Source organism: Tursiops truncatus, chromosome 5, assembly GCF_011762595.2.
Source record: "Tursiops truncatus isolate mTurTru1 chromosome 5, mTurTru1.mat.Y, whole genome shotgun sequence".
Classification (NCBI taxonomy): Eukaryota; Metazoa; Chordata; class Mammalia; order Artiodactyla; family Delphinidae; genus Tursiops; species Tursiops truncatus.
Window position 1 is genome coordinate 91,126,681 of NC_047038.1, and position 14,124 is coordinate 91,140,804.

At 37.7% G+C, this 14,124-nt stretch overlaps 1 protein-coding gene across 2 annotated transcripts in view; it reads left to right on the forward strand.

Annotated features, from left to right (window-relative positions):
* The window catches only part of USO1 (USO1 vesicle transport factor), a 92,011-nt gene extending 78,096 nt beyond the window's left edge, over window positions 1-13,915 (forward strand). For both annotated transcript variants that reach the window (XM_019932734.3, XM_019932735.3), the window contains 9 exons: window positions 47-228; window positions 495-616; window positions 3,100-3,238; window positions 5,335-5,498; window positions 6,455-6,544; window positions 8,985-9,083; window positions 10,373-10,480; window positions 12,101-12,316; window positions 12,867-13,915. In XM_019932734.3, coding sequence (XP_019788293.1) covers window positions 47-228; window positions 495-616; window positions 3,100-3,238; window positions 5,335-5,498; window positions 6,455-6,544; window positions 8,985-9,083; window positions 10,373-10,480; window positions 12,101-12,316; window positions 12,867-12,956 — 1,210 coding nt within the window. In that variant the 3' untranslated portion in view covers window positions 12,957-13,915. The remainder of the gene's footprint in view (window positions 1-46; window positions 229-494; window positions 617-3,099; window positions 3,239-5,334; window positions 5,499-6,454; window positions 6,545-8,984; window positions 9,084-10,372; window positions 10,481-12,100; window positions 12,317-12,866) is intronic.
* The last annotated feature ends 209 nt before the right edge of the window (window positions 13,916-14,124 follow it).

Sequence of the window (14,124 nt, forward strand, 5' to 3'; positions counted from 1 at the left end):
TGTTATGCCTTTTTTTTTAAGCATCTCAATATGCTTATCTCTGTAGAGAGAAACTAAAACAACTGATAGAGAAGAGGATTGGCAAAGAGAATTTCATAGAGAAACTAGGATTTATTAGCAAACATGAGTTGTATTCCAGAGCATCTCAGAAACCCCAGCCAAACTTCCCCAGTCCAGAATACATGATATTTGATCATGAGTTTACAAAGCTGGTAAAAGAACTTGAAGGTAAGACAACAAAGTTTATCTTGATATTCATTAGAAAGTAGTACCTAGGATTGTATTGCATATGTATATTCTGGATACATGCAGATTATATGATAAGCCTAAAAGTATTTTTTTTCCTAGCTCTTGATCTGTGGCCCACTTAAGGACTTTTGGCATTCAGTAAGATTGGAAAGATGATTTCTTATCTCTCATGCAATTAGGCCATATGTTTTTACTGACTACATCTTAATAATAAAACAGTATTTTAAATAAGTCTTCTTTTACAGGTGTGATAACTAAGGCTATTTATAAGTCCAGTGAAGAAGATAAACAAGAAGAAGAGGTGAAGAAAACACTAGAGCAGCATGACAGTATTGTGACTCACTACAAAAATATGATTCGAGAGCAAGTACGTACTGATAAATTGTATCCAACCTCTGTTATACTAAAAGTATAGATACTTCTCTACTTAAGGGAGGAATTTCTCTCGGCATTTCCAAATGCAAGAGGATACACAAAGTAAAACTCATCGTTTTCCTAAATAATTCAAAAGCATCTGAGTATTCAACACACTGAGAGCTTAGTATGTGCTAAGCAAGTCTAGTGGTAAAGATAATCGAAGGTATGCGGCAGCATTGAGAGGCACCTAACTTAGCTAGGTAGGAGCAGGTGCTTGGAGAAGACAGAGAAGCTGAGTCCTAAAAGGATGACAATGAGTAAGCTAGGCAAGCAGAGAGGGGGACGGGAGGTGTTACTGGCATGGACACAGAACACTCGTTGGCTGTATGAAGGAGAATTTGAGAGGCAAGGCTAGAGAGAGGGAGCCCAAGGAGGGTGGTGATGGTGGGTGGCAATTGGGAAACTGACGGTTGACGAGGATGATAGCGGCTGCTGTTTTGTGTACTGTGTTCTAGGTGCTCACCGAATACAGTTAAACACCATCTCATTTACTTTTCACAATATCCCTTCAAAGTAGCTGACATCTGCAGTTCAGAATAAATGAGGAATCTAAGACTTAGAGAATTTAAACTTGTCCAAGGTCACTCAGTGCTTGGTGGAACAGAATTCAAATACATGTGTGTTACTGGGACTCCAAAGCTCACACTGTGTGGTATAGAGGGGACGGTCCTGAGAAATGTGGAAACCAAAGAAGATAAAACTGACAGGACTTGGTAGTGATTGGGCCTGGGGACGAGGGAGTAGAAAGGGTCAGATACGATCCTTAGATCTCTGTCTTGTGCACCCGAATAGATGATATTAAATTAGATAGAACAAGAGGGAGCTGAATTACTAGAGTGCGTCATGATGAGTTAAGTTGAAACTACATTTTCAAAATCATCAGCTGACATTTTCTTTGCAGGATACCGATGAACCCCACACTTGGGTAGTGTTGAGCACCTTACACCTTCCATTACATTCCTTCAGGATGGTTCTTGGTTTTCTTTTCTCATTTAATTCCTCACTCTGGTACATATACCTTTATTGGAATGGAATCCTAGAAAGTGCTGCAGTGTTATGGTGTTAAAATTCCAGAGTCATGGAAACAATATACGGGGGCGTCTCATGTGGGGCAGGCTGCTGCCCCTTCCCTGCACTGCCTTCCACCCCCTGCTGATTGTGACAGCTTGAGGCAGGTGTGGCTCCTAAGAGCTTTTGTGTAGAGCCCTCTGAATGAGAGCTGCCGATGTATTCTTCTCTTCCCCGCAATCTGTATTGTTGAGAATGAAATTCTCAGAAAGAATAAAAATATACTAGTGGTGTATTTAGCATTCAGTCTGAGCTTTTCAGTTTATAAGCAGATTAGTAAATTAGAATCATCTTTGAATGATCCAAATTTGAATCATTACACTACCCATGGTTATTAGGATTTTTCATCTGTCTTAGTACAAATTTGGAGTCATTTCCAGATGGTAAAATGTAATTTTTAGAGCAATGGGAAATAAATACTTGGAATGTGATATTATAGCTTGCTTGCACTTGGAGCTGATAAATATGGTTGATTTGGAAGAAGAAAAGAGTGATTTGACACAATTACTATAATCACTTTTCTTTAGAAATGTTAATTTTAAATATTCTCATCACTTAGAATGCCATTTGACAATTAGGCAACAAGCATCAAGAGCTGTAAAATGTTTATATAAACTTTGAATTACATTTGATAATGCATCCTAAGGAAATTCTCCAAAATTCAGGAGAACAGTTATTTGGACTAAAATATTTATTGTAATGATATTATCATTTAGAAAAATGGAGAGCAACCTCAGTGTTGCTTTTGAGTGTAAATTACATTGCATCTACTGATTAATATTGGGAAATTTTGATTGAGTACTAAGCAAATTAAAGGTTACAAAATGTAGGTGGACGGATTATGACAAGTTTAAAAAACCTGGGTTGGAAAGAATTAGAAGAAAATGAAGACAGATCAAATTCTAACTAGTTACTACACTAGGGTGATAAGAGATGAAACCTGTTTTTTTCAGAATTCTAAGTGTTCTGTTATATGGTTGTCTTTTAATGTTAAAAGTAACAGAGGTACATACATATATATACATATACTAAGCTTCTTAAATAATTTGGTATAAATATCTTAAGTAGTTTGATGGACCATAAAATGAAGTTTTTAAAATTGACCTCCCCCCACCCCCAAACCAAAATTACGGTGAGATTGCAGACTGCGCCATATGATGGGGCCTTGAAATCTTACAGTTCTGCTGCATGTTAATTGGCCTTGGTGCATACATTAATGTGTTATTGCTTAATTATAGAATGCTTTTGGAAATATTGAGTAGTTTAACATCCTCACCCAAAATAATCTCTAATTTTTAATTTGTTCATCCTCTTAATGCTAACTAGTCTGAATTTAAAACACTTCAATTATGTTTTGGTTCACAGGATCTGCAACTTGAGGAATTGAAGCAGCAGATTTCTACGTTAAAATGTCAAAACGAACAGCTCCAGACAGCAGTCACACAGCAAGTATCTCAGATTCAGCAACACAAGGATCAGTATAATCTTCTTAAAGTACAGCTAGGTAAGTGTAGCTAGCCATTCCTGTTGTAGTGTCCCCAGGAGCTGGACAAAGTCAGACAGGTTATTCTTGTGGACTAGTCTTTCTGTAACCTTAAATTAATCACTGTGACAAACATTTAAGTCAGAGTTTGAAGTCCAGGCTCTCTGCTCAGTGTTTGATTATCTGATCCATTGATTCTCAACCTTAGCTGCCTATACATTAAGATCCCCTGATATTTTTATTTTTTTAACACCAATACTGAAACCCCACTGAGGTTTCTAATTTAATTAGTTGGGGGGTGGGTCCAGGCATCAGTGATTATTAATTACAAGCTCCCCAGGTGATTCTAATGTCTAGCCAGTTGAGCCAGCCAGTTGACTGGTCTAACCTTTTCGTTTTCTTATCTGCAAAACGGAGCTGATAGTAGCACCTGTGTCATCTGAGAATTAAATGAAATAATATATATAAAATTCTAGTTCAGTGCCTGGCACATGCTAGGAGCTCAGATGCTTGTAAATAGTCTCATTCTACACTGCTTGTGGGTGGAATGCTAGCTACTTAGAAATATAATTAATTTTATTTATATGAAGGTGACCAAAATTTTCAGAAGAAAATATCTTTTACTTCCTCTATTTAATGACAATAATTTGTCAGTTCTTTTAGTCCATATAGAAAGCTATTCCTTTGTGAAGTTTTTTTAGAAATATTTATTTATTTATTTGGCCACACCGGGTCTTAGTTGCTGCGTGTGAGATCTTTAGCTGCAGCATGCGAACTCTTAGTTGTGACATGTGGGATCTAGTTCCCTGACCAGGGGTCGAACCTGGGCCCCCTGCATTGGGAGCGCAGGGTATTAGCCCCTGGACCACCAGGGAAGTGTGCTGTGAAGATTTTTAAAAGGATTTTATTTTCTCTTACATTAATTGACAGAATTGGAATTTCAAATACTGTAATTCTTTTTTTTTTAAATCTTTATTGGAGTATAATTGCTTTACAATGGTGTGTTAGTTTCTGCTTTATAACAAAGTGAATCAGTTATACATATACATATGTCCCCATATCTCTTCCCTCTTGCGTCTCCCTCCCACCCTCCCTATCCCACCCCTCTAGGGGGTCACAAAGCACCGAGCTGATCTCCCTGTGCTATGCGGCTGCTTCCCACTAGCTATCTATTTTACGTTTGGTAGTGTATATATGTCCATGCCACTTTGTCCCAGCTTACCCTTCCCCCTCCCCGTATCCTGAAGTCCATTCTCTAGTTAGGTCTGTGTCTTTATTCCCATCTTGCCCCTAGGTTCTTCATGACCTGTTTTTTTTTTTGATTCCATATCATATGGTATTTGTTTTTCTCTTTCTGACTTACTTCACTCTGTATGGCAGACTCTAGGTCCATCCACCTCACTACAAATAACTCAATTTCATTTCTTTTTATGGCTGAGTAATATTCCATTGTATATATGTGCCACATCTTCTTCATCCATTCATCTGTTGATGGACACTTAGGTTGCTTCCATGTCCTGGCTATTGTAAATAGAGCTGCAATGAACATTTTGGTACATGACTCCTTTTGAATTATGGTTTTCTCAGGGTATATGCCCAGTAGTGGGATTGCTGGGTCGTATGGTAGTTCTATTTTTAGTTTTTTAAGGAACCTCCATACTGTTCTCCATAGTGGCTGTACCAATTTACATTCCCACCAACAGTGCAAGAGGTAAACTACTGTAATTCTTAATCTTAGATCACTAAACCATGCAGTTTAGTCTTAAGACTATGCTTTTTTTCTTCCCAGAAACCCTGAAAATATCATTATTTTTATCAATACACTGTTTTTCAGAACTTCCCTGGCAGTCCAGTGGTTAAGACTCCATGCTCCCAACGTAGGGGGCATTGGGATCCCTGGTCAGGGGACTAAAATCCTACATGCCGCACCTACGGCGTGGCTGGAAAAAAACAAAAACAAAACAAAAAAACACTATTTTGCAAAGATGAAATGTGCTTGCAAAAACCCTGCCAAAGTAATTATTAAGGAAAGTATGTATTTATTTTATACTTGAATCATCAATTCAAAAAATGAAAAGTTTCGTGCTGGCTTTTCAAATTTTATGCCTGTCTAATAGGAAAAGACAATCAGCATCAAGGTTCTTACAGTGATGGGGCTCAGATGAATGGTATTCAGCCAGAAGAAATTGGTAGGTTGCGAGAAGAGATAGAGGAATTAAAAAGTAATCAGGAACTTTTACAAAGCCAACTGGCTGAAAAGGACGCTTTCATTGAAAATTTGGTAAGTGAATGTTGACAGTTTTTAAACAAGAAGTCAAGAATGATTCTCATTATCCAGCTTGTTTATTTTTCTCCATCCCTTAAGCTACAGTATCATATTAAGGTTTTAGAATATGAGCTCTGGTGTCAGACTGTCTAAAGCTTCAGTGCTTCCTAGCTAACTGAATTTAAGCAACTTAGTTAACCTCTTTAAACTTGTTTCCTGAGCTATAAAATGGTGGTGGTGATATCTGTCTCATTGCTGTGAGAATTAAATGAGATACACTGTTAAAAGCTCTTTTATTGATTTTTTTTTTAAAGATAGATTTTATTCATTTCTTTAAAATTTTTTATTTTTTTTTACTTTCGGCTGCATTGGGTCTTTGTTGCTGTGTGCGGGCTTTCTCTGGTTGCAGTGAGCAGGGGCTAGTCTTCGTTGCATTGCATGGGCTTCTCATTGCGGTGGCTTCTCTTGTCACGGAGCACGGGCTCTAGGCGCACGGGCTCAGTAGTTGTGGTTCGTGGACTTTAGAATGCAGGATCAGTAGCTGTGGCGCACAGACTGATGTGCTCCACGGCATGTGGGATCTTCCCAGACCAGGGCTCGAACCCATGTCCCCTGCGTTGGCAGGCAGATTCTTAACCATTGTGCTGCCAGAGAAGCCCTGTATGAGGTTCTTTTAATACATGGAAATCACTCAATAAATACCTGCTTTTATGCTCTTTCTTCATATGACCTCAGTTAAGTGCCTAGATTTAATAAATTACTTGGCATGAGTATAAATTTATTAGCTATGGAAAATTTGTAGACAGTATGTGCTATGTTGAAATGTTATTTTGAGTATAAAATTTTACATGTCAGTGTGAAATTTTTTGGTAAACGTATACCAGACATAGCTTATATATGTACAGTTTGGGGTTTTTTTCTGTCTCTTTAAACTGAATTTATTTCATAGTTTATTTCTATGCTCTTTGTAGAAATCGTCCCAACCATCACCTGGCACAAATGAACAGTCTTCAGCGACAGCTTCAGCAAGAGATTCTGAACAAATTGAAGAATTAAAACAGGTCATTTTTCAGCTTGATCCAAGCTCTGTTTTGTCTTGTTTTAATTATAATAGCATAACAGCACTGCAGTTCCATTAATCTAGAACTGCTTTGTCAGGTGTAAGCAAAATTTGATAGTGAAGACAGCCATTTGAAAATCCAGAAGCTGTTTTAATTATACAGTAATGGTATTTTGCTTTATATTGTGTTTTTATTTTTCAGTGATGTTCTTTTTAACAGATCTCAGCATCTTACCCAGATTATTTATAGATTATCAGTAAACTAACGGTTAAGGAAACCTTAAATATATTTATAAGCCACAAATATGAAGATATAAAGTCTTATGCCTAATTTTCATGATAACTGGTTGGTTAAATGTATTGGGCATTTAAGTCATTCTATCCAGAAAAATGTTGGTTTTTAAAATTGGAAAAGGGAAAAACAGGAAGTAAACTTGTATATATCTCAATTAGATGACTCTAGCTAAAAAGCAAAATATACTTTTTCTGCTGTAGTAATTTATATTGTTTAGAAAAGCAAATAAGCCTTTTCCTCCTTCCATCCTCCCCTCCTTCCTTCCTTTCTTGAAGAAGGAATATATGTTTCTTTAAAAGAAAATAAAAAGTGTTACTAAAGAAAGAAGTGAACAGCCTGGCCAAGCTAGGACTAACTTCCTTCTCCCTCCAGTAGCCAGCTGGTCCTTACCCACTGACATGTCTGATATGATGGGAATGATCGGAAAGAGAGAAACAAAATGTCTTATTTTGATAGTGTCTTTGTACCCCAGAGTAGATTCTACAATCTACTTAAATTATGTTTTTTAAAAATAATAATAATAATTTGTCATTAACGATTTACAAGTCTCTAATATGTGTCCATAATGTTTTGTTCTTGTGAGGAAGAGCAATATCTATTTTGATTTTATTAATTCTAGAACTATATTAAAATTAAAGGGAATTAAGTTATTAATATATACCCTTAGTTTGTAAATCCCAAGTAAATATTTTTACTTTTTGTGTTTCCCAAAGATATATTTTAAATATTATTTATTTATTTATTTATTTGGTTGTGCCAGGTCTTAGTTGTGGCATTCAGGCTCCTTAGTTGTGGCACGTGGGCTCCTTAGTTACGGCATGCATGTGGGATCTAGTTCCCTGACCAGGGATCAGACCCGGGCCCCCTGCATTGGGATCGCAGAGTCTTACCCACTGCACCAGCAGGGAAGTGCCCCAAAGATATATTTTAAATGACAGTTTTGTTTTTTATAATATGTAGTAAAATATGGTATAAAAAGAAAACCAAAAAGGTTCATAATTTCCATGTTTACATGACTCATTTTGATAACTGAAAAAAAGCAATCCAAGAAAAGGCGTGTATGTACATGATAGAAAGTTTTAAGAGAATAAAAATGCTTTCTACATGACAGCATCCCACTACTTACCACAATATCTCCAGACACTGCCAGATATCGTGGGGGAAGATAGCCCCTAGTGGAGAACCACTGTTACAATTGTTTTATTTTCCTGTACTTTTTCTGGGGGTGGGGGAGAGAGCAAGAAGTTTGGAAATTTCAACATCTGTAATATATAAACTTTCAATTAATTCTGCCACTTTCACTAGAGTACTTTTTTATTTTTTTGGCTGCACTGTGTGGCATGCAGGATCTTAGTTCCCCAACCAGGGCTCGAACCTGTGCCCCCTGTATTGGGAGCATGGAGTCTTAATCACTGGACCGCTAGGGAAGTCTAATGCTTTCATCTATGTTTGGTGGCCCCCAAGTCGAAAACCATCCTATTTTGCCCTTTTCAAATAATATACCTTTAGTCTTCCACCAGGAGAAAAGGAAAAGTTACCTGATGCATGAGAGTAGGACAGGGATTTGGTGGTCTGTTCCTAAGCTGGCTTTCAACCAACCCTGCTGTTTTTGACTCCATTTTTACTCACACTTTCCAAAACATCCCAGGCCCTTTGGTAGTTATGCATTGTAAGTCAGGTAGCAGCATGGCTTTCTAAAAGGTCAGCCTACATTTCAGCTGTCTCACGTGTGCTGAGTCAGTTACCACTGTCATTTGCTTTCTGAAATTCCTCAATTTATTGCTCTTTCCTTTTACTCTCTGTCCTTGTGGGTTTCTCCCTCCTGCCCACCCTTCCACCGTCCCTTTCTCCCTACCTCCTTCCCACCTTCCTTTCTCGTCCCTTCCTCCCTCCCTTTATAATTTTTTACATTGGATCTCACAAGGAAGCAGAGGTGAACATGTTTAATCTACACGTTTAATTCTCCATCTTGAACCCACCAAGTTCAAGAATAGTTCTTCCACTTAAATTTTAAAACTTGGAAGTTGTGATTTGAGAGAGAAGGGCCAAGAAAGGAAATAATTTTTTATTTCTTCCTGTAAATAGACATTTCCTTGATGAAATTAATGCTATTTAATGTTACAGCTTAACTATTTTTGTCTCTTAGGAACTGGCAACATTAAAGTCTCAGTTAAACTCACAGTCTTCTGAGATCACCAAACTACAGACAGAAAAGCAGGAGCTGTTACAGAAAACAGAAGCATTTGTAAGTTAATTATTTTTTTGTTCTCAAAGGTAGTAAACACAAGGTTGGAAGGTTATTTATCAGCCACTGTGGAAAAGAAGCAAATTTGTCAGATAGCACCTTCCATTCAGGTTATCCGTTAGCCAGAGTTCCAGTCACATAGGCTTCTTGGCCGTGAGGACAGCCATATTATAGTCAGACTCACCAGGTCAGTTTAATCAGTTATTCACGGTTCATTTTGTTGGTATTTTATATTTCATCCCATCTTTGTCTCCTTCATTCTAACCTGGCAGGTTTTCTGCTGGTATAAAATTGTCAAAAACCTTGTTGGTGACCCATGCAATTCACAGGGTTCCAAGCCATCAAGCAAAGTTCTCCTGGATCCCTCCTGGGGAACCACATTTCTATTCCAGCTTCTACAGAGATGGTTGATTGTGTCCATGTGTTACACGAGTAACCGCTTCACAAATGGTTGTCCAGCCACACCCCTGATGTTTCAGTAGAACATGCTTTGTCATTTATTGCAATAGGGATAGGCTGAGAATCTTATGAATCTTCAAGTTCTGATTCCCTTTTCTTAACAGTTCCTCCTTCAGTTTATCTCTGTCCTCTCACATTTTACTATATGCAGCAAGGAGAAACCAGGCCACACCTTTAATGCTTTGGTTAGAGGTTTCCTCAGCTAAATAGTTCATCGCTCACAAGTTCTGCTTTTCACAACACTAGAACTCAATTCAGCTAAGTTCTGTGCCACATTATATATAACAAGGATCACCTTTCCTCCACTTTCCAATAACATGTTCCTCATCTCTGAGAGCTCACCAAAACCTTTAACATCCCTACTTCTACCAACATTCTGTTCATGATGATACATGTTTTCACTAAGACCATAGAAGCTTTCTCTATAGAAAGCTTTATGAGCCCTTACTGGAATTACCTTGAATGTCCATATTTCCATCAACAGTCTCTTCAAGCTAATTTAGACTTTGTCTAACATGAACCTCAAAATTCTTTTAACCTCTACCAGTTCCAAAGCCCCTTCCACAGTTTAAGGTATTTGCTTAACCCAGCCTTCCTCATACTCTGATGAGAGCTGATGCCATGCCACTCCTGACTCAGCCTCCCGCTCCACTGAAGGGGCAACTTATCTGTGTAGGGAAAGCACTTTATTGTGGGTAAATACATAAAGAATTAGACTTTCTGTTATTGGAGAGAAAATTTCAAAATAGCTAGAAAATTAAATCATCTTTGGAATTTCGTTTTGATTGTAACTGTAAAGAAACATTTGTTTTTCCAATTTCTACTTTCAGGCAAAATCAGTTCCTATACCAGGAGAGAGTGAAACTATAATAGCTACAAAAACTACTGATGTAGAAGGAAGACTGTCCGCATTATTACAAGAAACTAAAGAATTAAAGGTTGGTTTTGGTGAAACTTTTACTCATTGCATATTATATGAAATGAACTCCAGGAAATTTGATTTTATTTCACTTAATTTCTCAAATCCTTAGATTTATGAAGAAAGTCAATGGAGTGTAATTTTATCTCACAATACGTCCATTCCTATTTGGATGACTAAAGGTGGCACAAGTGAAGGGGTTTTTTTTTGTTTTGTTTGTTTGGGCTGTGTTGGGTCTTCATTGCTGTGCACGGGCTTTCTGTAGTTGCAGCGAGCGGGAGCTACTCTTCGTTGCGGTGCACAGGCTTCTCATTGCAGTGGCTTCTCTTGTTGCAGAGCATGGGCTCTAGGCACGTGGGCTTCAGTAGTTGCAGCACATGGGCTCAGTAGTTGTGGCTCACAGGCTATAGAGCTCAGGCTCAGTAGTTGTGGCACACCGGCTTAGGTGCTCCGCAGCATGTGGGATCTTCCCAGACCAGGGATCAAACCCGTGTCCCCTGCATTGGCAGGCAGAGTCTTAACCACTGTGCCACCAGGGAAGTCCCACAAATGAAGATTTTTAAATGCCATTTCAAACAGTGGTATTAAATATATAAAATAAGAATGTATATGAATGTACTTTGAAAGTAAAACCATAGATTTTAGTAAGAGTAAAAAAATAGTTAAGTTTGCTTATCAATCTTTAATCACAGTAAGAAACGAGGAGTATAGATTTGGCTAATACACAAGCCACCTGTAGGTTTTCCATAGGCTGAGGAACACAGGCATATTAAATCCTGCCAGCCTTTTGTGTGACAGAGAAATCAAAATAGATAACATGAAGAAAGGAATGAGGTAACAGTAATAAAAAAAAGATAGGAATTAAAACATGGAAAAAGGAAGATAATGTGTGATTTTGCCTTTTGGATTGTAGTCAAATTTTTTTTTTTTTTTTTTTTTTTTTTTTGCGGTACGTGGGCCTCTCACTGTTGTGACGTCTCCCGTTGTGGAGCACAGGCTCCGGACGTGCAGGCTCAGCGGCCATGGCTCACGGGCCCAGCCGCTCCGCAGCATGTGGGATCTTCCCGGACCGGGGCACAAACCTGTGTCCCCTGCATCAGCAGGCGGACTCTCAACCACTGCGCCACCAGGGAAGCCCAAATTATTTTATTTTTAAACCATTGATTTTACTTGAAGCTGTTTTTCTTTTCCATTTAATTGTATGTGTGAAGTAGGATAGAATTTTATTTTTAAACTTCAATTCTAATTCTGATGCTAACTAGGCTTCTGTTATAAAATGTTTTATGTCTTTATTTATCCCTCTGATTATCTGAAATGGTAGGATTTTTTGAGGAATAGATGATTAAAACTATTTTTGGTTGTTAAACTCTATTTTTTACAGTAACCATCTTTGATGTATAGCCTAACATAAATTCTCATGTTACTAGATGAGTGTGTGTGTGTGTGTGTGTGTGTGTGTGTGTGTGTGCGCGCGCGCGCGCGCGCGTGTGTTTTAAACCTCCTGTTCCCCCAACCCCTAACCCCAAATTCTTCAGACTAGACAAGCGCAGCAATTTATCAAAGAAAGAACATGTTTGTTAAAACCCTAGGAGAGTGAATACTAATTTTAGATTAGTGATTTTCACCTTTCTTTTCCTAGAATGAAATTAAAGCTCTGTCTGAGGAAAGAACTGCTATTAAAGAGCAGCTGGATTCATCTAACAGTACCATTGCCATTTTACAAAATGAGAAAAACAAGCTTGAGGTGGACATTACAGATTCTAAAAAAGAACAAGATGATCTCTTGGTGCTGTTGGCTGATCAGGATCAGAAAATATTTTCATTAAAGAATAAACTCAAGGAACTTGGTCATCCAGTAAGATTGCATTGTTTCCAAAAATGATTTATATTGCGTTTCTTTATGATGTATTTTTAAATATTGTACTGTGACATGGGAATGTTGTGCCTATATGTCGATACTACAGGCAGAGATCTGTAGGTACGTGAACGTGGTATCATCTGCACCGCTCTTATGGTATTCAGTGAATTGACTTAAGACACAGATTAGATGCAGTTTCCAGCGTTTGTTAACTGCTCTCTTTGGGGCTCTGAGCCTAGAAAGTGAATTGATTTGATTGCTCCTGTGGTGACAAGACTCTCACTATCCAAATGTGTCGTCCTCTTTTGCCATGTTGATTCAGGTTTGTGTGTAGAGAGGTGTAGCCATCTGGCAGCAAGTTAACCTATGTATCTCGTGTCATGTTAACAATGACAGGGATCCTTGAACATTAAATCAAGGAAATCAGATGGCCTGTAATCTACTTTAATTTCTGGAATAAAGAATGTATCAACAGAGTAGATATCATTATGTGTTGAATGTGAAGTGAGCAAATCCTCAATGTTAAATGTATATATTTTCCCTTTAGGTTGAAGAAGAGGATGAACTTGAATCCGGAGACCAAGATGATGAGGATGAGGAAGATGAAGATGACAGCAAGGAACAGGGTCATATCTAGCTTTACAATCTCTAGGAATGATAGGGGTTACATTGTAACTTTGAAGACGGAGTCTTAAGACAGTGCTTTGGTTTGCCTCCACAGGAAGTAAAGATTTAGAAACCAAGTGGCAGACATTCACTAATACAACTATTGATGTATTTTTAAAATGAAGCCACCACCCATGTTGATAATCCTGTTATTCTGACTTCATGTAGAGCACACATCTTTTATTGAACTGGACTATCCCAAAATATAATTTGCAAAGAGCTTCAGACACCAAAAATATAATATTTTCAGGCATGTGGTGGCAATGCTCTTTGCCTTTAGTTCATTGGTTGTTTATATAAGTTCTGTATTTGTCTGCTATTTTTACTTTTCAGAATTTGTGACTTTAAATACTAACACGATTGATTTAATGTGTGTTGGAATCACTGTTTCTAAATTCAGTATTGGAGTTCTTAGCTAATGATTTCCTTTTAAAGGAATGGATTTACTTAAAGGCAAGATAGCATTATTCTGGGGGATAATAGATCATCAGCCCTCCATCCAATGTGACTCCTAAGGTGAGTAGGATAGGACAGTGTAGAATGAGTGCCTTGACACTTGATATGGCTGCATTCTGTACCTCAGTGAAGAAGAAGGATATTAGCACACAGTGAAGAGGAGGGTGTTTCTGAGAAACTTCTGCAACAGTGTATCAGCATGTGTTTGGTTTTGGTTTTGGTTTTATTTTTAAGCTAAACATTAAAACAGATTACAAGTTAACAGCTCATACAGCTCAGAATTAGTATTATTGTTTGATTATTATAAAACATATTATGTTCCTAGTTTTACAAAGATCCAAACTATGGTTTATATAATTTATTGGCATTTTTGCTGAATAGGTTTAAGTCAGATAATAGATTTTTAAAAAGCAATGAAGCAATGTGTCAAACTTTAATGTTTTCGTAATAAAAATAGATATTATGTTCACCTAATCCCTCGTCATGGTTCCCTTTTTTAGATTTTGAGAGTAGTAGTCTTTGTACAAGATGAGGCAGAGGGAAGTGGTGAAAGGAGTCCTTCTCTTACTAAAGGACTTTGCTATAACTGCATGATAACAGCAGTCTTATCATTTACAGCCAATAATTAGGATTCCGTAAGATCGGAGGGGGCTAATTGGAACAAAATCAGAAGTTGGAGAAGG